This window comes from Dipodomys merriami, unplaced genomic scaffold, assembly GCF_024711535.1.
Source record: "Dipodomys merriami isolate MVZ:Mamm:240054 unplaced genomic scaffold, mDipMer1.0.p SCAF_49, whole genome shotgun sequence".
In the NCBI taxonomy this organism is placed as follows: Eukaryota; Metazoa; Chordata; class Mammalia; order Rodentia; family Heteromyidae; genus Dipodomys; species Dipodomys merriami.
Genome location: NW_027206057.1, coordinates 2,016,905 through 2,043,660, shown reverse-complemented (window position 1 = coordinate 2,043,660; position 26,756 = coordinate 2,016,905). Strand labels below are relative to the sequence as shown.

Sequence of the window (26,756 nt, the reverse complement as noted above, 5' to 3'; positions counted from 1 at the left end):
TTCAAAATGGAAGTTTCCTCCGTGTCTGTCGTTCCTGAGAGGTCACTAAGTAAAAACAGAACCAAAAAGTGTCCTCTGGGTTTGGTAAAAGGAAGGTCAGTTGTTAAACGAAGTTTCTAGAACGACTGTGTTTCTTGCCTTCTGCCTGAGGTCTTAGTGATGAGGCTAAATCAGAAATCAAATTAGAGCCACTGCCACCGCGGAATCTCCTTCCGTTGCCCTTTGGGCTGTGGAAACAGAAGTACCAGTCCTCCCCATGACAGCCGGAAGAGGGCGTCCAGGCCTGGGAAGAGGAAGCCGGGCGCCGCAGCCCGGCGGGGGGAGAGGCGGCGCGTCCACAGAACAGCCGCACGCGATTGGCCGAGAGCGGCAGCCGCCCCGTGATTGGCGGAGGCGGAAGGAGGCAGTCCCGCGCCGCCTTTTCTCCAGCTGGATTCTTTCGTTTTCCTGGAGGCGCCTTGCTGCTACCCTCGAAGGCCACTCGGGGCTGGCGCTTCCGGACTGAGCAAAGGCCACCCGCAGCCAGGGGAAGGCTGCCCTGCCGTCCCGCAGCCCTGCCCGCTGGCCTCCGCGTGCAGTGAGTGGACGCGAGGTTCTGGGTTTGGGGAGCGTCAGTCCCGGGGTGGGGGGCGCTGGGCTGCTGGACTCCGGGCAGCCTGGGCTTGACACGGCCGCCCGCCGTCCACCTCCTTCGGGGGCAGCGACGGAGACTTGCGAAGAGGAATTGCTCCCTTCCTCTCACGGTGCCCGCTTCCAGCGTAGTAACTTTTTCTTCTCTTTGCAGAAAGTTGCACCTGCCCGGTGCCCTTCCCCAGCGCTGCCATCCTGTGCGTGCAGTTCCCACAGCCTTGGCACCCAACCTGCTGCGCGTAGCGGCTGCTTGCACGGAATCCTCAGCCTCTCTGTGGGCACAAGGTGCCAGGTCAGTACATGTTCATGGAAACAAATTCATTTGAAATCTTTTTTTAAATTATTATTATAAAGAGGATGTGCAGAGTCATTTGAAATCTTAATTGCTTACCTATGCTTGAAGATGCGGAGCTCCCTGTCCTCCGAGAATTTAAGATTACTAAAGTGGTATTTAATAGCTGCAGAAACTCACATGCTATAATTACTCTTTAGAAATTCTAACCAGTAAAGAAGACTTCAGGAGTGAGGCATATTGGATGTGTGGTTGGTTGTACTTTGGATGTCATTTGTAAAAGTTAGGAGGGAGATGTTCTTAGTGAATACAGTAAATAGTTATACCATACACTCCACTGGGCACCATTGCTTGGTTAACTTGCCAATTCTATGTGAAATATACAAGTGTCAATTGAACAAACCTTATGTTCACAGTAAGGCACAGGGGTTGATCCATATACAGGACAATATACATTGTCCAAGATCCAGCGGAGGTTTAAAAGAAAAATGCTGCCCCTGGAACTCTATTACACGTAAATCAGAGACACCATAGAGCTTTGAAAGGGGGATTGGAACTGATGCTTTAATAGAGAATGCAGTGGCCAACAGGCCAAAACTAAATATTACTGGGTATCAGCTTCATGGAAGAAGGGGACATCTATACCTAGTTTTAATTGCTTGTGGGATTTACAGAGGCAGACATATCTGGTATATCTGTTGGCAAAGGTGAGTAGCAGCAGGAGAAAAGCAGAAATGTTAGGTTCAGTCAAAATATTGCAACCACTTTGGGTTGATGGATAGAGATGAGTTGGGATGAAAAAATCAGCCTAAGAATGGACAATTAAGCATTTTTGCACAGGAGTATAATGTGTTCCTATTGATATAGCAGAGGCTTGACTAGGAAGAAAGAGTGTTAGAGGAGCCAGTCGAGACTGAAGAGGAAAAAGTCATTCTTGAGGTTTGATCCAAGTGGTTGTAGCAGGTTGTGTGAAAAGATAAGATTGATTTTTTTATTTGTTAACGTGGATTTATTGATTCACCCTACTTTGTGCTAGGTGCTGGGTAGGTACTAGCTTGTAACCATCTTGTTGCTAGGAGAGTAACAGCTTGAGTTCACATGGCTGCTAGGAGGCATTATAGACCCCACTGGCTGCCCTCACAGTCCCAACATATTTGCTATTTATGTACATCCCTAACAGGGAAGAAGAAAGCCATTATTTGGAGCTTTCTGCTCAGAGAAATAAATTAGAAGTAAAAAGTCAAATTGCAACAGCATGTATGCAGAGCACATGGGTGGGTTTGAATCCATTTCTACTGATATTTGTGATGGTAACTAGCTTTAGCCTAGAGATTGTGTCACTCTGCTTCAGAAAGACATTTATGCCGTAGGCATGGCTTCCTGCTTGTACGTGTATATTTCATAACAGGCATGCATCCACATGTTTCCGTACTCTTTTTGGAAATACAGATTTCTTTCTCAAAGCTATGTCAGGATACACAACATTGCCAGCCATGTGCTGATGCACGTGTATACTGATGTAAATCTTAATTATGTGATGGTCAAGTAACACAGTGGTCTTTTTTCTAAAAGGCTATTGGACTTCCTTAAGAGTCAAGGTTTTGTCATAATTTTTTATCTTCAAGTTCATTCTATAAAATACACACATAGAGATAACTATTGTTTTATCCTTTCCAATTGCATTAACAATGTTGCTTCAGCTTTAAAAAGTCATTACAAGATGAAAGATTTCTTCATGCTAGGTTGTTTGCAGCAGGCAAAGAAGAAAATGTATCTCTTTAAAAATGTTTGACAAAAATAATTATCTTTACCATATAAATCATAAAATATAAAAAACAAATCTAAAAAGCTTTTAGATTCCTAAAACCTACAGTTTTTGTGTCATTTGTATAATTGTGTATAATGTGCATAGTGTATAATTTGTGTCATTTGTCTTAAATCTAATAATGTTTTCAATTATTTGGTAAATGTCTATGCATTTGTTCTGGGGTATATAAAATCTCTCCCCTCCCCAGCATTTCCTGTTGTAAGACAAAAACAAGTTATCAAAATAAAAAAAGAAAGTAGGTGGTACATTTGAGGGCAGTAAGTACTTTGAAGAAGAATATACATCAGAGAAGATAGTGTTTTCCAAGGCAGGAGTGGTACAGATACTTAAATCGGGGCAGGCTATGTTGAACATGTTGACATTTGAGCAAAGTTCTAAAGAGGTAAAAAAAAAATATTGATCCCAGAACCCACTTTAAAAAAACGATCTTGGGGCCAGGTACCAGTGACTCACACTGATAATCCTAGCCCTTCAGTGAGACTCTTTTAGCTCTAATTACTCACAAAAAAGCTGGGAGTGTGAGTTGTGGCTAAAGTGCTAAGGTGCTAGCCTTGAACTCAGGGACAGTGCCCAGGCCCTGAATTCAAACCCCAAGACTAGCACACGCATGCATGCTCACGTGTGTGTGTGTGTGTGTGTGTGTGTGTGTGTGTGTGTGTGTGTGTGTGTGTGTGTGTGTGTGTGTGTGTGTGTGTGTGTGTGTGTGTGTGTGCGCGCGCGCGTGCGTGCACAAATGGACTTTAGGGGCTAGGGATGTAGCTCAGTGGTAGAGTGCCTGGCTCGTATAAGGCCCTGGTTTTAAATACTTTGCACCAAAAATGAGACGAATAAAAAAGTAGACTTTGGATATACAGACAGCATTTGAACATTTTATTTTACACGCAAATTATTTCTTGTATTAAGCAAGATATAACAGATACGTAACTAGATGTTTTCTGTGCCATTGTGGATATCTATTCATGGTGTACGTTCTTTTTCTCATAGGATGTCTCAGTGGTGTGAGCTTCAACAGCTTGATTCCAAATTCTTGGAGCAGGTTCACCAGCTGTATGATGATAGTTTTCCCATGGAAATCAGACAGTATCTGGCCCAGTGGCTAGAAAAACAAGACTGGTAAGCAAAATTCATTGGGCAAGGAAAGAAGTTTATTTGTGCTTTAAAAATACTTGTAGAGTCACGCACCACTGGCTCACGTCTGTAATCCTAGCTACTCAGGAGGCTGAGATCTGAGGATCCCTGTTCAAAGCCAGCCCAGGCACGAAAGTCTGTGAGACTCTTATCTCCAATAAACCACTCAGAAAACCGGAAGTGGCGCTATGGCTCAAGTGGTAGAGTGCTAGCCTTGAGCTGAAGAGCACAGGGACAAAGCCCAAGTCCAGAGATCAAGCCCCATGACTGACAACAACAGAAAAAAAATTGTAGGTGCTTTAAAAATGTTTGGTTTCTGTATATAGAAATGAACCTCACCAATGATTATTGGATTTTTCTGATGCAGAAAAAGCTTGTTGACTTAAAAAAGGACATATGTCTACAAAACCAAATGTATTAGTCATTAGCAGTTTTTTTTTATTTTGTCAAATCTAATTGTGTACTCCTAAATGCTTTAAATAAATTATATAATGTGCTCTATTTATTTTCCAACATAGCATCCAGTTATAAGCCAGGTGCTGATAATCCTAGCTACTCAGGAAGCTAAGATCTGAGAATTTGTTCAAATCTAACTGGGGCAGGAAAGTCTGAAATTTTTACCTTCAATTAATCAGCAAAAAGCTGAGTGGAGGTATGGCTCAAATGGTACAATACCAGACTTAAGTGAAAAAGCTATAGGATAGTGCATAGGCCCTATGTTCAAGTCCAAGTACCAGCACACATGTGCGTGTGCGCACACACACACACACACACACACACACACACACACACACACAACCGAGTTATAGAATATTGTATGTGAAAGCAACAAAGCTAAATTATGGTAAAACATTGATTAGAATATGAAGAAAGTAATAGATTAAAGCAATATCACTTAAAACTCACCCATATGTGTTGTATTTTAAGATATTATTTACTGATTGCAAAAGTTAACAATCTGAAAGCATTTGACATAGAAAGTAAAGGCCTCCCTGACTTTTTTCTCTCATTAAGTAATCATCATGAATCACTCTCTTTGTAATTTCTTAAGTGTTGTCTAGCCGTGTAACTGCTGGTTTAAAAAACGTGTCAATTTTAAAAGAAGAAAATCAGCCGGGCGCGAGTGTCTCAAGCCTGTATTGCTAGCTACTCAGGAGGCTGAGATCTGAGAATTGCGGTTCAAACCCAGCCCGGGCAGGAAAGTCTGTAAAACTCTTATCTCCAATAAAACATCAGAAAATCAGAAGTGGGGCTGTGGCTCAAGTGGTAGAGCACTTGAAGATCTCAGGGACAGTGCCCAGGCCCAGAGTTCAAGCCCCATGACCGACCAAAAAAAAAAAAAAAATCAAACCTAAGAAATACTGAAAATATTATTTTTTTAAATAACCCAATAAGGAATGCTGAGCTTCTCTTGTCAGGTTTAAGTAGCATCTAGAATAAACTTTAAAATTTAAATTTAGGGAGCATGCTGCCAATGATGTCTCGTTTGCCACCATCCGTTTCCACGACCTCCTATCACAGTTGGATGATCAATACAGTCGCTTTTCTTTGGAGAATAACTTTTTGTTGCAACATAATATAAGGAAAAGCAAGCGTAATCTTCAGGTAGGAGCTGGGTTTTGTGTTTTACATGCAGTGCTCCCATGCTTAACTGAAATGGTTTTCTTCTTTTAACAAATAGTACTGAGAATTGAGTCTAACTTTAGAGAGGTGACAAAGATAGGAAAACACTATGTGATGTGTGTGTGTGTGTGTGTGTGTGTGTGTGTGTGTGTGTGTACATATAATGCCAGTTTATTTTATAGCACACAAAAAAATTTCAAGTTGAAGAAATCTTTGGAGAAAGATTGGTGATTCAGTAACCTTGTTTTGCTAAAATTTTTCAATACTTAAACCAAAGAAAAGGAGCAACATATTAAGAACATTGAGTCATTATACCATAGTAAACTCCAAGGAATTTTAGTGATAAGTTAAATTCTAGTGCCCAGTATGCAGATGAAAGGTAAGTCTGGAAAGGTTTGACTTACCGGAAGTTTAGTAGTAACTTGGACTGGATCCCACTTTGCTTTGCTTCTGGTAGAGCTGCCCTCCCCTGAAAGAGAAAACAAAAGGTGATCCAAATGCAGAGAATGTATGGCAGAGAATTAGGACATTAACTTTACCATCTTCTGTATTAGTAGAAATTTTTGTTTTATTGGAAGCAAAAGGTATCATTTTCTTATTTTCTTATGGTACCAAACCTCTTACCTTAGCTAATTGGAAAAACCTCTTACCTTAGCTAATTGGAAACTTGCTCTTATTCTTTTTGAACGTCCCTGTGATTTTTGTAATACCAGTGAGTAGAGAAATCAGATTGATATTATATATATATATATACACATATATTTGCTCTCCTTCAGGCTTTGTCCAATTGTGTTTATTACAAAGAACATGACTGATAATATTTTTCAAACTAGCTTTGACAGTGGACACACACAAAAAAGATTATTTTTGGTTAAATTCAAAGTGGAAGTCAACACACAGATGAACTGAAAAATATTGTAGTTCTTATATCATTTTCATAATTGGCTTTAAGGAATAAGGAAAAACATTAAAAATGTTTTTGAAGGGCTGAAGATGTAGCTCAGTGGTAGAATACATGTGTAGGATATTTGAGGGTCTGGATTTACTCCCCAGCACTGAGTAAAAAAACTAACCATGTGTGAAAATATCTTGTTTTAAATAAAGTACTCTTAAATTCTTGTACTTAAATGGTAAATTAAAGCAATTTTTGTACTGGGTTATGGAAGAACTACTTTAACTTCTACAAAAATAGCTTATTCTTAATTTAATAGATGAAATTAAGGTTACTCATGGACTATGAAGTTCATATTTATAACTCAAAATAGTTTAAATATTTTGAATTTCATTTTTATTTTGGCCACCCATATCCAGGACAATTTTCAAGAAGATCCAGTTCTGATGTCAATGATAATTTGTAATTGTCTGAAGGAGGAAAGGAAGATTTTGGAAAATGCTCAAAGATTCAATCAGGTACGATTTTGTTTCTAATGTAATACTAGCACAGCAAAAATGTATTCATTTATATCACAAATATTTCCAAGGCCCAGATCAAGACAATGATGAATCTCCCTTTGATTTTATTGTCCGAAGAAGTAGAGAAAGTTGAATTTCAAGACTTGATAGAACTAGGCTTAAGGAAGATCCTTATCTAATGGAATTAAGGGACAATGAGGAGAGAGACCATAAGATAAACAAGATACTTCCCGAAAGTATTAGGGGTAGTGAAGATAATATGTGGGGTTTGGAATGACTGAAGGGATGGAGCTGTTTCTTTAGGTCAGGGTCAGGAAGTTTTCCTGATGTTCTAGTGCAGAACAGAAGTAGGCAGAAAGTTAGGGAGTCCCTGCAGAAGTTCAAGGGAGCAGCCATAGAAACTGTGCTCAGATCAGTGGAGGAGGGAAGAAGTATACAGATTCAGGTTATGTTTTGGCCTGATGCCAATAGAGTTTAGATAAAAGGATCAGATGTGGGCATGAAAGAGAGTGAAATATGGAAAATGGCTCTGTGATTGTGAGTTGAGTCACATGAAGAATGACAACCATGTTTATGAAGCTGGGAAGAAGTCTGAACAGGATTTTTGCAGATCACAAGTCTTGGGAGAACAGATAAATCAATAGAAAAATCAAGGCCTTTGTTTTGAACAATTAATTATTCACAACAATCCTAATCATAACTGAGTTAGTTTTTCTAGTACTGAGATCTTTGACCATAGTTGTTCATCACGCAAGTCTTCCCAGCAATCAGAATGCTGTAGTTTTTTTTAAGATGCTATAATACTGATTCTTTTTTCAGTAGTGGGATGATGAGAACAATCCAGTAGGATGGCAGTTACACAACGGTGGTATGAATTGGTCTGGCGAAGGCCATTCCAATATGGAAAGAGAATGCAGGGGACACAGTAGAATGTGTACTGTGTATATTTTACCAACAGATAACAAAGTGAACTGGAGGAGGAGGGAGAAAGTAGTGGTGAATGACTTTCTTTGACCCTTGAGAATGTCTTCTTCCCTAGGACATTTAGTTTCTGTCTCTCTGTGACACCAAAAGGACTTTGCTGTGTTAAGCATGTAAAGCTTATTCGTTCTTAATTTAAGCTGGCTGGTGTGTTTGGTCCCCACTTTGGAGAACAAAGCTGTATATTAAGGTTAGGGAGAAAGTTACCACCATCTCTCTACTTGTCCCCAGCCTAGCATGTACTTGGGAAGTTTGCAACAGGGAATTTGATTATGTCAGACTTTTGTTGTAATAGAAGCATGAAAATGCATGCTCTGTATTTCAAAAGCCTTGAAAGGACAGCCAAGAGAAGAGCTAGACAGAAGACCAGGGTGAACACCTTTGCAACCCAGGCATGCAACCTCACTCTTGGCTTCTTAGCCCAGAGTTCGCATTGCAAGTAGAGTAGGGAGATCTTTATTCTACCATATCAGCCTTACCCCTGACTTTTCTTTGGGTCTTGAAGTCTTGCTCACTTTTAAGCTCCCTGTTGACAATGTAGGTGATTGGGGGAGGTTTACTTAAAGATAACTGAGTGACGAACATCATGGGGGAATGCTAAGAGTGTAAGGGACAGTCTCATTGTCAGGGAATGTTAGAGATAATGAGATCCTTTCCTTTCACAATCTTCTAGCCTGGTCTTGACTGGAAAATTCAGAAATGTTTCTTTTTTATTTTCTCCCTTAACCTTTTGTGTGTGCACTTGTGTGCATATGCACCCCTTGGTACTAAGGCTTGAACTCATGCTTTTGCTTGGGTTTTTCACTCATGGCTGGCTCTCTACCAGGTGAGCCACACCTCTAGTCAGCATTTTTTTGTTGGTCATGAGGCTTGAACTCTGGGCCTGAGCACTGTCCCTCAGCTCTTCAGCTAAAGGCAAGTTCTCCACCACTTGAGCCACAGTGCCACTTCCGGTTTTTTGAGTGGTTTATTGGAGATAAGAGTCTCACGGACTTTCCTGCCCCAGCTTTGAACAGAGATCCTCAGATCTCAGCTTCCTGAGTAGCCAGTGCCCGGCTTAGTCCAGCATTTTTGCTGGTTAATTTCAGAAAGAGTCTTTCAGACTTGATTGCTCAGGCTGGCTCTTCAGATCACAGCCTCCTGAACAGCTAAGATTACAAGTTTGAACCACCAGCCCCAGCCCCAGCCCTACTCCCAACATGGTAACCTGTTATATACAGTTTTCATGTTTGTATGCATCTATCAAAAATAAATTAACAGTACTGGGATTTAAATTCAAGACTTAAACTAGGAAAGGCACTCTATGACTTGAGCCATACCTCTAGCCCTAAATTATTTTTAAAGTACAAAATATACAATTCAAAAATGAAAATGAAAAAAGAAGGCATGCAAGTCCTAGAGAGAAATGGTGAATTCCTTTCTGCCTTTCAATAGAAAAAGACTTTCTAATATTAAGTAACATCTAGGTACTAAAAAGCTGACATTTAAATACATAGAAAATTCATATAGAATCTGTGCGATGAGTAACACAGGTCTTACTGTCTTTTGCTTGTTTCTCCAAACAGAAACAATATCCATCTAGAATATGATCTCTTTGAAAATAGGGACTTGTGTTACAACTCTAACAAATAGGGTGAGCTATTACCAAATACTTACTTAACACATAGTTAAGTTTATACTGCGTGATATGCGAACTGTCCACTTGATGTGATGAACAAAGACATCATAACTTGTGAGTCTTGTGATTGCACTGAATACTCCTAGGCAAGCCTGTGTTTATGTCCATTATTGACTTTGTAGTAGCAGATTTTCACTGGAGCCCCTGGTGGCCATGCATTCCAGTTTAGTGCACCTCTGAGTCACCGGGGATAATGCTCAAATAGTATTCTAATTTTTTTTATCAGATTAAGACCTGAGATGCTCTATTTCCAGCCAGATCCCACGGTGATGATATTGGTCTGGAGACCACACTGAAAATTACAGTTTATATAAACAATTATATAACTAATCTTACATACAGAATGTGAGAAATAATGCCCTTGTGGCATGTATGAATTAAAGGAAACTTTAAGAAATGCTTTTTTAGGCATGAACTGAGCCTAGACTTTCTAGAGACCTAACAGTTTGCCAGCATTTCCCAGGGTCTTGGGAACTGAGCTATATCTTATTAACACGAATGTGGCACATTTCAGAAGATTTGATATGGAGGTGGGCCAGTAGGTATGGACTTTAGAGTGTAACCAGTGAGTAAATGTATCAGAAAAAATAGTCACTGCTGACCAAACACTTCTCATTACAGGCGCAGTCGGGGAATATTCAGAACACCATGATGTTAGACAAACAGAAGGAGCTTGACAACAAAGTCAGAAATGTCAAGGAACAAGTTATGGTGAGTAGTGAGTACATATGTCTTTCATGGTCTGTTGGGAAAGAAAGTTTCAGTGACCTTGAGTATAAGCCCAGTCCTTCAGGCAGAAAAATTTTCTACAATTCTAAACCAGAACTAAACAAATAGTAAAACAAGACTTTTTGTGGGCTCTCTTAGAATTTTTGAACATTGAAGTTATTTTTTTCTTCCCTGCATCATGCAGTAAACGTTGACTTTGCCCTCATTATGCAATAAACTAGATGCTTGTTCTAAGTAATCCTTTATGTCCATGCCTTCCTTTTTTTTTTTTTTTCAGGTAAGGGGTAGGTTTATTCAGTAGACCTGCTGGGACCAGGCAAGGTTGGCATTCCATGCATCTGGGAAAGGCCTAGGAAAGAGAGAGAGCTGGGTAAGAGAGAGAGGAAAGAGAGAGAAAAGAGCTTGAGAAGAGCTAGACAAGAGCAGAGAGAGAGTTTGTCTGGGCCTGGGCTAGGCCTTATCTAGAGTATGGGCGGAGAAAGGTATGGCCACATCAAATTCAGATGTGACCTCTTCCAGATTTCCCAGTTGCCTAGGTAAGGCAGATACTGGGTGGAGACTTTGCTGCGAGGAGGGTGGAGTCTGCTTACCATCCAGGAGTGGACCTTACATTCCAGCCTTTTAATAATCATGAAATAGGGCGCAGATTATATCTGGGTGTACCTGGGGGGGTTATCCAGAGCCACAGTATAAACATGGCCCACCTTTCTCAAGTATCTGTTTGGTTCTAAGACTTGAGAGAGGAACAAAAGTTATTTCATTGACAAAAAAATTCTGATACATTTGTGATTGGAATAGGATCTGCACAGCAATTTTAATATAAGCCACCAAGATAGCTTTAGAGAAGCCTGGCACAATTGTTGGCATGTGTTTACTCTTGTCCCTGTGAAAGGTATTTTAGGACAAGGCTAAGGAGTTCTGCTTCACACAAGATTTGTATTTGTGGAAAAGACCTGCTCGTAAGTTGGTATAGCCCAATGAGTAACATTGGGTTATATATAACCCAATATTATAATATATATGTATAACATTGGGTCTGAGTAACAGCAAAATGGCCTAGACTCATGTACTTAACACAACATCTTTTTTTGGGGGGGGTGGGTCTGGTCATGGGGCCTGAATTGTGGGCCTGGGCGCTGTCCCTCAGCTCTTCAGCTCAAGGCTAGCGCTCTACCATTTGAGCCACAGTGCCACTTCCGGCTTTTTTCTTTTTGCTTATGTGGTGCTGAGGAATCTAACCCAGGGCCTCATGCATGCAAGGCAAGCGCTCTACCACTGAGCCACCTTCCCAGCCCAACACAACATCTTTTTTAACTCCAGTTACTTGCAGCAATTTTATTCTGCAATCTCCTAGAGAAAATATTCCATTAAAAATGTAGAAGCCAAGTCATCTTGATGTAAAAGTAGCTAGGGGAATCCAGAGAAGAATCTGTAGAAATGTGATTAAATCTGAAAAGAGTGATCATAAATCAGACTCTCATTCAAAATAAGTAACTTGGGCTGGGAAGGTGGCTCAGTGGTAGAGCGCTTGCCTTTCATGCATGAGGCCCTGGGTTCGATTCCTCAGCACCACATAAGCAAAAAGAAAAAAGCCGGAAGTGGCGTTGTGGCTCAAGTGGTAGACCACTAGCCTTGAGGTGAGGGAAAGCGTCCAGGCCCAGAGTTTAGGCCCCACGACCGGACCCCCCCCCCAAAAAAGTAACAACTAATTCATTAAAATAATTAATTAAAATAGTAAATATACGAGACAGTAGGATGTGTGTAGTCCCTTTCTTGTAAAGAAAAGCGGGGGTGGTTCTCATGAGCTTGTTTTTGTTTTTTTTCTGCTGTATGCTTCATAATTAAGTCTCTGAGGAGACTCAAAAATGATGGGGAAGAGCTGGGCATTATGGTACATGCTTGGCAGTTCCAGCAATCAGGAAGCTAGGCCATCCTGAACTACATTTTTTTAATATATATATTTTTTTATTATAAAGACACTGTACAGAGGGGTTACAGTTACATGAACATGGTAATGAGTCCATTTCCTATTGACGTTGTTACCCCTCCTTTGTTTTTGCCCTACCATCCCTTTCCTCCCCACCTCCCAACTCTTCTCTCCCTCCTCCCAAAGTTGTAAAATTCGTTTTCAACATAGTGTCTTGTACATCTCCTTCTCTGTATCCTTATTGAGGCATTTTGTTATTTCCCTTCCCTTCCCCAAATTAGAAAAATGTATATGCAAGATGCAGGACACCAAATACAACGATACACATCAAATACAACGATAACATGGTTTTACCATGGGGAAGAGCATGCAAAAACCTATGCACATATGACCATAAAAGCTGATGCTAAGCGAAATGAACCCCAAGATAGGGAGACAAGAGATTTTATCTTACTTGCTGTTCTTTTTAGTGTACTCATAATGAACTATGTGCCTTTTTTGTTTCCTTTTATATTCTCCCCCCATAGCTGAACTACATTTTTTTAAAAAGTGAGAAAGAATGAAAATTTAGGCCCTGAAATAAGTGGTGAGAAGTTTTGAGAATTTTATCTATGTGGTTTTGTTTTTGAAAAATGTTATTGCTTTCTTTGTTTTTTTTTTTGGGGGGGGAGGGGTCCGGTCATGGGGCCTGAACTCTGGGCCTGGGCACTGTCCCTCAGCTCTTCAGCTCAAGGCTAGTGCTCTACCACTTGAGCCACAGCGCCACTTCCAGCTTTTTTCTTTTTGCTTATGTGGTGCTGAGGAATCGAACCCAGGGCCTCATGCATGCAAGGCAAGCGCTCTACCACTGAGCTACCTTCCCAGCCCCTGTTATTGCTTTCTTATTAATGAAACATATTTTATGGATGTGATTAGAGTTTTGCAAGTTTGATCCTTTTTTTGGAGGGCAGTCCTGGGGCTTGAACCCTGGGCCTGGGCATTGTAGCTAAGCTTTTGTGCTCAAAGCTAGTGCTCTATCACTTGACTCACAGCTTTACTTCCAGCTTTATGGTAGTTAATTAGAGATAAGAATCTCATGGACATACCTGCCTGAGCTGACTTGGAACCTCGATCCTCAGATCTCAGCCTCTTCAGGAGTGAGCCACCAGTGTTCTGCAAGATGATCCATTTGTGAAAGAGCTAGAATTGTTGCCGTGTTTTCCTACATTCCATAGAAGTAAAACTGCATTTCCTAAAGTCTTTGAACATTGATGATGAATGGGAAACATGTTTATCTCTTCATTTGTAGAATATAGAGCATGAAATCAAGACCCTAGAAGATTTACAAGATGAATACGACTTTAAATGCAAAACTGCACAGAACCGAGGTAAATAGTGTTGGCAATTAAAAGTGCAACCATTGGCTGTGCTTTTTTCTAACTATACTAGGTAACAAAGGCAATCATTCCTTCTTTTTGCCAAATATTTTATAACTGAATCACCAGTCATCAGTCACCTATCTTCTCAGTACCACTGATGTTTTGAGCCAGATGATTCTGTTATAGGATGTTCTCCCTCTTGGAGAATGTTTAACAGCATCCCTGACTTCTTCCTGCCAGTGCTCATAGCATTAGCCTCTAACCATCAATGATGACAACTAAGCCAGTCTCAGGATACTGCCACATGTCCTCAAGGGAGAGAGGCAAAGTCATTTATAGTTACTAACTATTACCTATGTATTATTCACTTTATGTATTGTACTTAGCTCTCTGACTGATACAGACTGAAGAATAATTGTAGTTTCCTTGTCCTTAATATCTAAAGTTCCTTCAAACATTCTAGCACCATGTGCATGTACCATGGAAAAACTCACTGTTTTTCTCATATTTTAAAAGCAGCTTCACTGTTTTATTGTTGCTACTTACTTATATATACACATACTTTTTAATGCCAGTTGCTACTTACTTATATATACACATACTTTTTTATGCCAGTCTTGGGGCTTGAACTCAGGGCTTGCTTAAGGCCAGCACTTTACCACTTGAGCCACAGCTCCACTTCCAGCTTTTTTGATAATTTATTAGAGCCAAGAGTCTCACAGACCTTCCTCCTTGGGCTGGCTTTGAACTGTGATTCTCAGTTCTCAGCCTTCTGAGTAGCTAGGAATACAGGCATGAGTCATCCGCACCCAGCTTGCCACTTATTTTTAATGACATTAGCAACTAAAAGTAATGTGCATTGTATAGAACATGTGTGAAATGGTTTTTATCCTAATAGTCATGTGATTAACAGAAAGTGGTATCAGTATCATTTGGGTAAAACATATGTGAGAAAGGAACTTAAGCTACTCCTTCCATTGTTCCTACTTCATTTTCAAACCATAAACTCCATATATATTCATCTGAAGTTTTGTGTCATTTATATTTATTTAAGTAGTACCTAGAGGTCCCTGAAAACTAGTACTTTGTGTCCAAATCTTATAATTAGGGCGTTTTTTTCTGTTATTTTCAATGAAGGTTGGTGGTCAAACTTTTAATTTGATTCTTATTTTTTCTAAGTTTAGGTGTGGCTTTAGTTGGATTTCTTTTCTTATACATTTATATTTATGTCTCTCGATTCTCAGAAATTGAAACCAACAGTGTGGCAAAGAACGACCAGAAACAAGAAAAGCTGGTTCTGAAGCAGATGTTTTTAATGCTTGACAGTAAGAGAAAGGTAGTAATCACTTTCCTAAGTGGCATGTCATAGATTTTAAATAATGGAAGATATATATTTTCATACCACCTTGGCTTCGAACCCCAATTAAGACTGAGAGTATAGTTTCATTTCTTTAAATCCTGTGATAAATATGATTTCATTTCACGTTGTTTCTTCCTTTCCTTTTAGGAAATAGTGCACAAAATAATAGAGCTGTTGAATGCTGCTGAACTTACCCAGAATATCCTAATTAATGATGAGCTAGTGGAGTGGAAGCGGAGACAGCAGAGTGCCTGTATTGGGGGACCTCCCAATGCTTGCCTGGACCAGCTGCAGAACTGGTAAGGTTTTCTGGAGTGGAACATTGAAAGCTGACCACAGAAAATAGTAGAGAGCAGCTTTAACTGTGTATTGGAATAGGCCCTGTCAAAACTTGGATTTAAAGTTTGATGTAATACAGCTTCTTCTTACCCTGGAACGCTTGGAAAGCATAGTGTTATTCATGACAGTTGCCACACTCAGCCACATCTGCTTGGTGGGGAGAGGCTTGGACCATGGGATGTGTCATTTGATTCTACCAAAACGCCAGTGACCTGGTTGATACATAACAATGTGATCAATGTGAGTTCTGGTGTTTTATTTAAAACAGAATATCTTGGGGCATTTTCTAAGATTAGCATGAAACATAGTTTTTCCAGGGTCATCTATTCAGTCTGCCATCCAGCAAATATCTGTGAAATGCTACAGTTTATACCAGGTAGTGTTCTGGGACTTGGGCGCACAAGGAGTAAGGCTCTTGGGTCTTGCTCATCAGTAGGTCTTCATGGACTGAGAGTGAATGGGTCCTTCTTGGAAATGAGGAGGAGGGGTTCTCTTTCAGTAGAGGGAAGGAGATGGGCAGAGGCACAGAGGTAAGACCTGCAGGATGACAGTACACTGGATAGCTGGAGTGCCAGGGAAACAGACTGGACAGGGGACTGGCAAGAGATCCTGCAGTGTGATGGGGGAGGTTCTCAGCATCATCCCAGGAATGGTGGGCTTTACCCAGCAGATACTGGAGAGCAGAAGCAGCACATGAATTTCTCCAATTTGGGGTGTAGAAAAGTCCCTCTGGTGGCAAGAAAGACAGTTGATTGACAGAATTGACAATAGACCTATTGATTGGTCTATGTTATTTATGTTAGTGTAGTTCAGGGCCCAGGAGAGTCTCACTTTGCATGGAGCAGAGGGAATGGAAGGGAATAGAAGGGATGGGTTACTGGAGTAGATGTGAGGGGATAGTGGCCTCTTTACCTACTTTAGTCTTGCCTTCCCTCCCTGAACTTCCCACAGGGATGATAATATCTGAGTATGGCTGTTTCCATACTCCCCTCTTCACAGTGTCTCTGATAGTCTTACTGAGGCAGGATGTGCTCATGTTACTGTCTTGGCATAAAACCCACAATGGCTTCTCACTACCTTCTTGCGTCAACTGAAGAGATCCACCTTGCTGTATCCCCTGTTTCTGTCCTGCTCTTGGTTCTACCTCTCTCTCTCTCTCTCTCTCTCTCTCTCTCTCTCTCTCTCTCTCTCTCTCTCTCATTCTTCTTCCTCTCCCCTTTCCTATTTCCTTCCTTCCTTCATTTCTTCCCCCTCTTTCCTTTTCCTTTTTCTCTTTTTTTGGTGTTAGTACTGGGGCTTGAACTCAGGGCTTGGGCACTGTCTTTAGCTTTTTTGCTTAAGCTGGTCCTCTACTATTTGAGCTTCACTTATGACTTTTGGAGATGAGTGTCACAGACTTTTCTACCCTGTCTGAAGTCAAAATGCAATTCCCAAATCTCAGCCTCCTGAGGAGCAAGGATTACAGGTGTGAGGCACCAGAACTGGGCTGCTCCCCTTTTTCAATCCCAGGCTGAACTCAACAGATCAACCTAGAAACCCCACCCTGCCCAACTCCTCATACAGATCTTAGGAACGTTCAGAGGCTTTTGTCCTCTCCAAGTAACCAAGCCCATTAATTCTGGTGCAAAACTCAATCCCCACAACACACTCTTTCTTCCTGGAGAGTGGAATGTAACATCCTGTGTTGCCCATACACAGATTGCTTTGGAACTGTTGCACCCGAAGACACCTTCTCTTGTATTTTCCCAGGTTCACCACCATTGCAGAGAGTCTGCAGCAGGTCCGTCAGCAGCTTAAAAAGCTGGAGGAGTTAGAACAGAAGTATTCCTATGAACAGGATCCCATCACAAAGAACAAAACGGTGCTGTGGGACCGCACCTTCGCTCTCTTCCAGCAACTGATTCAGAGGTAACCCCAGGGAGATTTATTCACATTTCTACAGTTAACATGTCTGGAGGAACATATTATGCCGATTCAGATCATTTTAAAGGGGTTAATAGGCTATATAACAATTTTAATGACAGTTGACTCTTACTGAAATGCCTTGTTTATGCCCATGGGTCTTCATTCTTTTGGCTACCTGGTTGCAAAGTGTAGTGACTAAAAGTCTTTACTTCTGCACCTTAACTAGTCTGCTGAGACCTAGCATGTCTAACCTCAGGAAATTTATGCTCTCCTTCCCACACTGTAACCTCATCATTTTTCAGGTGTCAAAGCCTCTTTTTTGAACTCTTACATAATAGCCTCCCAACCAGTCCTCCTTCTCAGCCCTTTTACCCTAGGTCCTGAGACCCAGTGCTGTGCAAGGGCAGCATTCCAGGCTGAGTCTTCATTTGCTATTCAAGTGGAGCCCCTCAGCTGGATAGATACGACTCCACTTCCACAGCAGGGAGCTGGCATCCTTTCTGTGCATAACTCACATGTTTTGGGCAAACTCTTGCTGTTTCCTAGGCCTGTGCTAGACAACTCTCTCTTCTCTTGGTAATACTTTGCCTCACAGTCTTCTTTTTTCCTTTCCTGTCCATATTGTAACAGCCAGAGCGTTTTATATGTCATCAGTCAGTCTTCCCAAAGCTTCCAAATAGATCCTTCCCTACTTCCACAGTTAAATTTTAGTCCTCTTTCATTCTGCCTTTTATTATATAATTGTTTATGTGTCTATTATTTTTGTTGAAAATGGAAGGTTCTGGAACCTAGAGAACTACCTTTGTTACCCTTTGCCCAAGAAGCCTCTAGCACAATGCTTTGTAAACAGGAAGCAGATCTTTTTATTTTTGTTGTAAGAACAGAATTCATTTTGCAAAGTTCGTTTTTTATTCTAACTTGTTACACTGAAAGTGTCTTTGGTTCCCTGAGGTTAATATCCAAACATAAATGCTTAAATGTTAGATCTTAGAAAAAACCGTAAGGACATTTAATTGGATTTTTTCACTGCTAGTTTGAGTCTTATTTCAGATTTTTTTTGTTGTTTGTTTGTTTTTTGTCGGTCGTGGGGCTTGAACTCTGGGCCTGGGCGCTGTCCCTCAGCTCTTCAGCTCAAGGCGAGTGCTCTACCACTTGAGCTACAGCACCACTTCCGGTTTTCTGGTGTTTTATTAGAGATAGGAGTCTCATGGTCTCTCCTGCCCGGGCTGGCTTTGAACCACGATCCTCAGATCTCAGCCTCCTGAGTAGCTAGGATTACAGGCGTGAGCTACCAGTGCCCGGCTTATTTCAGATTTGTAAAAAATCATCATCAAATTCAGAGTTTTCATTGTTGGCTGGTATCACAAGTCATTATAATTACATGGTTTTCATTGAATATAAATTGAATTTTGTTATTTACTAATTAGTAAACAGCACTCTTGTGAGGCTCTTTCAAATCCTTTTCAGGTTATGCACTCTAACTCTGTTTCTGCCCTAGGGCAAATCACTTATCTTTTTATTGCCTTCATTTACATGTAAATGCTAATTTGTCTGCCTTTGCTATATGTTTACAGCTCTTTTGTGGTGGAAAGACAGCCCTGCATGCCAACTCACCCTCAGAGGCCATTGGTCTTGAAGACTGGGGTACAGTTCACTGTGAAATTGAGGTAATAAAAATAAAATTTCGGGGCTGAGAAGGTGGCTCAGTGGTAGAGCGCTTCCCTCGCATGCATGAGGCCCTGGGTTCAATTCCTCAGCACCACATAAGCAAAAAGAAAAAAGCCGGAAGTGGCGCTGTGCCTCAAGTAGTAGAGTGCTAGCCTTGAGCTGAAGAGCTGAGGGACAGTGCCCAGGCCCAGAGTTCAGGCCCCACGACCGAACCCAAAAAAAAAAGAATTTCATGCATTGCTTGCCCTGTAGTTTGTACCTTCAGTTTGCTTTTGCAAAATTGTTAAGTAGGGTACTGTAGAGAAAATAATTTCTCAGTGAGCATTATAACATGAATTTTTACTTAGAATATGCAAGAGCCTAACTTTTATCGTTAAAATACAAGTTCAGTATATATGCATATAAACACATCTATACATATGTACTGCTTTTCCCCCAGTTGTAAATGTCATGTATGTTTACAGTAAAAAAAAAAAAAAAAAGGAATTCAGAATTGCAGAAATATATATGACAGTTTCCAACAGTGTCACAGCTCTGGAGCCTAGGCTTGTAACTGGAGCCTTTTGAACCCCTAAAGCAGAACTAGCATGCATGAATATGGCTTATGACATGTACAGTTTCTGGGGAGTCTGTTCCTAACTTTCCTAAGTGGTTTCCCAAGTGGTCCCTGATGTAAGTATCTATGCACCACCACAGTAAATGGCCTGACCTCTAACCTCACATAAGTCTACCCAAGTCTACACAAATGTGTGATCCCAAGGTATGCCTGTGTATCTGTTGAATACATAGCATACACAAAATATATGTCATATATCATTTTAAAAAGCTAATAACATACATATATGTTGTTTTCTAGTCTGCTTTTCTCCTTGATTTAATTATAGCATTGTTTCCAGGTGAGAACATATGGCCTGAATTTATTCTAGTGAATAGCTGCATTCATTTAATCACAGTTCTGGATATGAGCAGCTACAACCTAAAGATCTGGGATTGTCTTCAGGGTTATTCTGGTCTTTTTTATGGGATGCTACTGATTCAGGCCCATGGGTACTGCTGCTTTGGCAAATAGTGTTACTATATCACCTCATGCACCTTTGGAAGCCAGAACACAGAGCTGTCAGGAACAGGAGAAATCTAATTCCATCACCTGTTTGACCAAATGAGGCTCAACAGAGTCCTGAGGACTCCCTGAAGCCAATAGAGAAAAGGCTTATGGAATCTTGGCACTGTAGAGACAAGAGCCTTTAATCATTCCATCCTACCCCAGATGATATAATGTGATCTTCATTGTTCTGTTTAGGGGTGAAATATTTTATATTTTACTTTTTGGTAATTGTTTTTATTTTTATTTATTTAATTTTAATTTTATTTTTTTGGTAGGTGATGGGCTTGAACTCTGGGCCTGGGAGCTGTCCTTAAGGCTAATGCTATACCACTTGAGCCACAGCGCCACTTCTGGTTTTCTGGTGGTTTTTATTGGAGATAAGAGTCTCATGGACTTCCTGCCTGGGCTGGCTTTGAACTGTGATCCTCAGATCTCAGCCTCCTGTGTAGCACACATAAAGGTGTGAGCCACTGGCACCTGGCTTATTTTTATTTTTTTATATTTTGGTGATCGTTTCTTTCTCAGTAGGACAGAAAATTAGATACATGTTTCATAAAGACTGATGTTCATTACATTTTTTTGGGGGGGGGTCCAGTCATGGGGCCTGAACTCTGGGCCTGGGCGTTGTCCCTCAGCTCTTCAGCTCAAGGCTAGCGCTCTACCACTTGAGGAACAGCGCCACTTCCAGCTTTTTTTCTTTTTGCTTATGTGGTGCTGAGGAATTGAACCCAGGGCCTCATGCATGCAAGGCAAGCGCTCTACCACTGAGCCACCTTCCCAGCCCTGTTCATTACTTTTTAGCTACATAAAATTAGCCCAGAGTAGAAATTTTGATAAAAACCTGTATTAGTGAGGTTATATTCAGAAGCAGTTACCTTTACTGACATTTGGAAGGAATATAAAATCAGTGCTATGTGCCATCAGAATTTAATGTTACAATTTTACCCCAGCCACTGCATAACTCAGAATTGATTAAACAAATACACTTAAAGAGAAAAAAAGCCACTGGGCACTTGGTGGCTCATGCCTTTCATCTTAGCTACTCAGGAGGGGAAAACTAAGAATCTCAGTTCAAAGCCAGCCTAAGAGAAAAGTTCCTGTGAGACTCTTATCTCCAATTAACCACTCAGGGTTATGGCTCAAAGTGGGAGAGTGCTATCCTTGAGCAGAAGAACTCAGGGACAATGCTCAGGTCCTGAGTAAAAGCCCCACAACTGAAAAAAAAGCCAACTAGACAAATATTCATGTCAGTTTCATTGTTTGTAATGATCAAAAATAGGAGTGTGGGTTTATATAACTTCATAAGTGAGGAACTGGCATAAATAAGTTGTAGTTCATAAGTTTTTGAACTAATGACTTTAATTTTTCTTTCCAGGCTGTTGGTGAAATTACAAGAGCTGAATTATAATTTGAAAGTCAAAGTCTTATTTGATAAGTAAGATATCTTTACTTTTATCGAAATATTACTTGAAATGTTGGTTTTGTTACCCCAGTATAGACGCTTCCACTATGTAAAGGAGGAGAGTCACCATCTAATCAGCAACTTCTTACATAGGAGAAAGTTCTCCTTCCTGTGGATGTGGGACAGAGTCCTTGTCCCTGATACTATGACAAGTGAGAGTAAGCTCCTAATTAGATCCAATAAGGCCATTAATGACCACAGCAGATTTAAATCCATTGCTCCCTTTCTGGATGTTAGGAGCTTGTATTAACATGCTGTGGGTTTTTTTTAAGTACAATGAACAATACAATAAGCTTAAAAGATTGTATTCAACTGTCTCAAAGTGATTGGATTTTGTACACCATTCCCTCTGGTAGGCTAGCCCTACAGGAGAGCTTCTTAATCAGATACAACAGGACTGGCAAAACAAAACAAAATAAACACAAAACGTATACAGCATCACTCCCATTCATTCTATTGGTGAATCTAACTTAATATCAACAAAGACTCAGGGAACAGGGGATTATTTCTTGAAGACAGGTTATTGTATTCTGCTTAAGCTCAATTCCTCTTTTCATTTTTTTGTGCTTCTATTTTCAGTATGTTCCACCTGTTGTTTTCTTCTTTTCTTTGACAAGGCAGTTTTGTATCACACTGTTCCTTTTGCTTTAAATTCTGTTTCTTTATTCAGATGGAAAAATAGGTCCCTCTCATAGCAATTATTTTTACAGAAACATTGACCTCTTCTAGTTGAGAGAAGAATGATAGCTAACTCCTGTGAACGAGTTAATGATTTCGAATCTACATCTATGTGTTATTTGGTCAGAACATGTTGTTTGGTCAGAACATAATTATCTAAGTCTACAACAACATATGTGAAACTGGGTACTTTTTTAACATATTTCTTCTTGTAAAGATACTGTACAGAGGGGCTACAGTTACATGAGTAGGATAATGAATCTATTTTCTATGGAGCATTGTTACCCCCTCCTTTGTTGTTCCCCTACCATTGCTTTCCTCCCCACCTCCCCAACTCCTTCCTCTCTTTACAACCTCCAAGGTTGTAAAGTTCATGTTCAACATAGTATTTTACACATTTCATTGTTACAATGGGTCATCCTGTATTTTTATTTCAGCATTTTGTTATTTCCCTTCCCCTCCCCAAATTACAAAAATGTATATACAAGATACAGGGCATCAGAATCAAATAGAGTGAAAACAGGGGTTATACCATGGTGGAAGAATATACAAAAGAAACAAAAAAAATCACATAGTACATTTTAAATATGTTAAAAACAACAGAAACAAAGATAAAACCTCTTGTGTCCCTATTTTGGGGTTCGTTTTGCTTAGCATCATCTTATATGGTCATATGACATAGCTTTTGACCTTTTCTGCTTGTCCTAGACATATACTAGTAATTGCAAATAAGGGAAACCATGGGACCTATGTTTCTTTGGGCCTGGCTTACTTCACTTAATATAATTTTTCCAAGTCTTTTCATTTCCTAACAAATGGGGCAGTGCCATTCTTTCTGATGGAGGCACAAAATTCCATTGTGTGTGTGTTTGTGTATATATATGCCACATTTTCTTGATCCATTCATCTACTGAGGGGCATCTGGGTTGGTTCCATTTCTTAGCTATGGTGAATAATGCTGCGATAAACATAGTTGTGCTGGTAGCTTTAGTATGGCCTTGTTTATGATCATTTGTGTAAATGCCCAAAAGTGGGATTGCTGGGTCATAGGGGAGCTCTATGTGTAGTCTTTTGAGGAACCGCCATACTGCTTTCCAGAGGTTGGACAAGTTTACACTCCCACCAGCAATGCAGTAGGGTTCGCTTTTGGTCACATCCCCTCCAGCCTCTGTTGTTATTAGAGTTCTTGATTATAGCCATTCTAACTGGGGTGAGGTGGTATCTCAATGTTGTTTTGATTTTCATTTCATTTATAGCTAGAGAAGTTGAGCATTTCTTCATGTGTCTATCGCCATTCTTATTTCTCTTCAGAGAAGTTTCTCTTTAAGTCTTTAGCCCAGTTATTTAATGGGCAGTTGTTTCTTTGAGGATTTGTTGTTCAGATATTTAGCTTTTTGAGTTCTATATTTTAAATATGAGACCCTTCTCCATTGTATGGCTAGTGAACATCTCCCCATCTGTGGGCTTTCTATTGATCTTGCTAGCTATGTTCTTTGCCATGCAGAAGCTCTGAAGTTTCATGCAATCCCATTTGTCCAACCTTTCTTTGATTTGCTGTGTTTTTGGGTCTTTATTAAGAAAATTTCGGCCTGTGCCAAGGAGACCTTGAGTTTCTCCTATTCCTTTCCGTAATGTTTTCAGGGTGTCTGTTTTTAGAGATCTTTGATCCATTTGGAGTTGATTCTGGTGCAGGATGATATAGAAGGATCTAGCTTTAGTTTTCTACAGGTATTTAGCCAATTTTTCCAGCACCATTTACTGAAGAGGCTGTCTAACTGGGTACTTTATAAAGAAAAGAGATTGATCAGACTTATGGTTCTGAAGATCAGGAATGTCCAGCTGGGATGGCAGCATCAGGTTGTGTCACTGCATTCTTTAATAGGTATGAGAGACATGTGACATGGTGAGAGAAAGAGAAAACTGAAAAGACTAAATTCACTTTTTAACAAGCTGCTCTTGCAGTTAATCATTGATTCTCCTACAAGGCAAGCATTCATGTCTTCTGAGGGCAGACCCCAGTGGCCTCTAACTAGGCTCTGCCTCTCATCATCGCCATCCTGAGGACCAAGCCCCGATGCATGAACCTGTGGAGGATGAATCATATCCAGCCACAGCATAGAACAGCCAAGCAATCACTAGGTTGATAAAATGTGAGAGACCTTCCTCTAATCATGTGGTAGATCACTTTCTTTGCTTAGTATTCTGAGGCCTTCAACTTGATCCAGTCCCTCTCCACCCTTCCCCCCATACAAAAGAAAAACAAACAGGTACACACACAAGCTTAAACTTGCCTGTTTCCTCAAATTACTGAGTATTCTGGAAATTTCATGACAGCATTAATAAGAACAGAAAATGGAAGCATAGACTGGACACTTTAGAAAGTCCCGTGGCACGGAGCAGGGCTGTCTTACCTCCAATGCTTGGCACAGTGCCTTGCATGAAAGAAGTATTTAGTAAACAGAAGAAACTGAGATTTGCATTTACTGAGGCTCTTCCTACCCATTGACTCTTCCCAGTACCCTATAGACTTGGTACTGTTAGCATGTCACACAAGTAAGGCATATGAGGCCCAGATGGAATCATTCAGTGGTACTTGGCATAGTGTGAATGAGCTGAAGGAAGGAGTGAGTAGATGAAAGAGCATTACATCCACAGTTATACCTTTGTTTTTCTATCTTTCATATATATGAATATATGCACACATATGTGTGTATATACACATATACTCATATTTCTATTACAGCTTATAAACTTATTTTTTAACCTTGGAATTTTTTTATTGTAAAGATGATATACAAAGGGGTTGCAGTATATAAGTCAGGTATATAGCTTATAAATTTAAATACAAATAAATGATAATATGTATATATTTTTTTGCAGAGATGTGAATGAGAAGAATACAGTAAAAGGGTACGTGATACACTTTGCACTATGCCTTGGTATGTTTTTTGTTTGATAGTATGAAACATTCTAAGTATTTCTGTCCTGCCTTGTAGTTTTCGTAAGTTCAACATTTTGGGCACCCATACGAAAGTGATGAACATGGAGGAGTCCACCAATGGAAGTCTGGCAGCTGAATTTCGACACCTGGTAGGGATACTCTGTCTTCCATCTTGATATGTCTGTCTCTGGTCACACTGGAGCGGCACCTTGTGGCAATATGTGATAGGGAAGGCCCCTGTGGACTTTCCAGACGAGGAAGGAGGGGACTTTCCAGCATGAGAACATGGGGCATCCTGGTTCCTCCTTTTCCCAGGACTAGTCACTGTTCTCTGCCAGTCTTTCTTCTAGAAACACTCTTTTTGGGGCTGTTGCAATCTCAGGAAAAATAGTATGTATATCTTAATCTGTTCTTGCCACCTCTGTGGTCTGTGACAAATCACTAAACTCCTTCTATGACCTCAAGGTCCAACCTCCTAAGTACTCCTTCTCCTATCCTCTCACTGTCTCTAGTGAAGAAGGGCTCAGTAGGTATTGTAAGAAGAGAGACTGTGGCACCCTGTGTTGGTGCTGAGTTAAGGGAAGGTTGAGGAAGCACCTTTATCACTGGCACCCATCTTGTGAACTCACAGACCTCGTAGCTAGGGAATGACACAGTGTGAGACCCTTGCAACAACTTGAGAGTCTGAAGGTGTCTGGGGGGTGCCTTCTGGCCCCACATTGCTCCTTGAAAACCTGAGGGATTGAAGGCCATGTGAGGGCAGACTAAGTCTGCAGTCATTGGGCCAAGATTGGAAGACTGTTGAGGGAAGGGGAGGAGGAGAAGTTGCCTCTGAACCTGGGGGCACAAAAGAACTAGTGAAGGTGGTTCTGGGATCATTGCAGGGAAGGAAGGAACAGAATACCCCTCCCCTCAACTCCTCTGCCTCCATACCCTGGGCTGCCCACACTGAGTCAGGGTGCTGACTCATGAACCCAGACAAGGGCCAGTTTGCCACTCATTTGCCATTCTGAAGATAGTGTTGCATTGTTCTTCCTTCCTAGTTTTGACTTCGGGGATTAACGTGCAATTTACTAAAATGGTTTCTTGTTTTACAGCAACTGAAAGAGCAAAAAAATGCTGGCAACAGAACAAATGAGGTGAGCGTCTCTGGTTTGTGAGTGAGGCCCTAACTGGGCATGTCTGTGTCCAGGGAGGGGTCAGGTCCTGGGGGGCGAGGTTGCCTCACAGAGAGGTTCAAACTCAGTGTGGATGGGCATTGGGCCCATGACAACAGTGAAGACGCTCTGCCTTCCTTGATTGTTCGCTCAGTCCAATGGAAGGGGCAGGATGGGCTTTTGTATTTTTTTTTTTTACGTTCTGGGTTAGGAAATTGAGTCTGAGGAAGGTTGTAGAATCTAGCTAGAGTACACAGAATTACTAGCAGCTGGCATACGAGGCAGCTGATACTGAAGAAAGATACTGATACTGACTGATACTGAAGACTGAAAGCAGAAAGTTCTCAGTCACTGTACTCCCTTTGTTTTTCCACAAAGTGATGCTTAAGGAGTTAGGGTTGTGGTGCATCCTGAAAAGATCTGTGGACAAAGGACATGATGTTAAATTGTTTGGGATGTTTCTGTCCTTTGCACGCACACAGCATGTTGTCATTCTACAACATGAACAGTGGGGGTCACTAGAACAATGAATGAGACAAGCACTGACCTGTACA

General features: G+C 40.7%; 1 protein-coding gene across 1 annotated transcript in view; it reads left to right on the top strand.

Moving 5' to 3' along the window:
* The first annotated feature begins 455 nt into the window (after nucleotides 1-455).
* Nucleotides 456-26,756, top strand: part of Stat1 (signal transducer and activator of transcription 1) — a 41,996-nt gene continuing 15,695 nt past the window's right edge. The window contains exons 1-15 of the mRNA XM_069995672.1: nucleotides 456-577; nucleotides 785-922; nucleotides 3,735-3,863; nucleotides 5,339-5,483; nucleotides 6,813-6,911; nucleotides 10,195-10,284; nucleotides 13,518-13,596; nucleotides 14,832-14,923; nucleotides 15,095-15,246; nucleotides 17,036-17,194; nucleotides 18,766-18,858; nucleotides 21,340-21,399; nucleotides 24,985-25,014; nucleotides 25,101-25,194; nucleotides 26,143-26,184. Coding sequence (XP_069851773.1) covers nucleotides 3,736-3,863; nucleotides 5,339-5,483; nucleotides 6,813-6,911; nucleotides 10,195-10,284; nucleotides 13,518-13,596; nucleotides 14,832-14,923; nucleotides 15,095-15,246; nucleotides 17,036-17,194; nucleotides 18,766-18,858; nucleotides 21,340-21,399; nucleotides 24,985-25,014; nucleotides 25,101-25,194; nucleotides 26,143-26,184 — 1,263 coding nt within the window. The 5' untranslated portion in view covers nucleotides 456-577; nucleotides 785-922; nucleotide 3,735. The remainder of the gene's footprint in view (nucleotides 578-784; nucleotides 923-3,734; nucleotides 3,864-5,338; nucleotides 5,484-6,812; nucleotides 6,912-10,194; nucleotides 10,285-13,517; nucleotides 13,597-14,831; nucleotides 14,924-15,094; nucleotides 15,247-17,035; nucleotides 17,195-18,765; nucleotides 18,859-21,339; nucleotides 21,400-24,984; nucleotides 25,015-25,100; nucleotides 25,195-26,142; nucleotides 26,185-26,756) is intronic.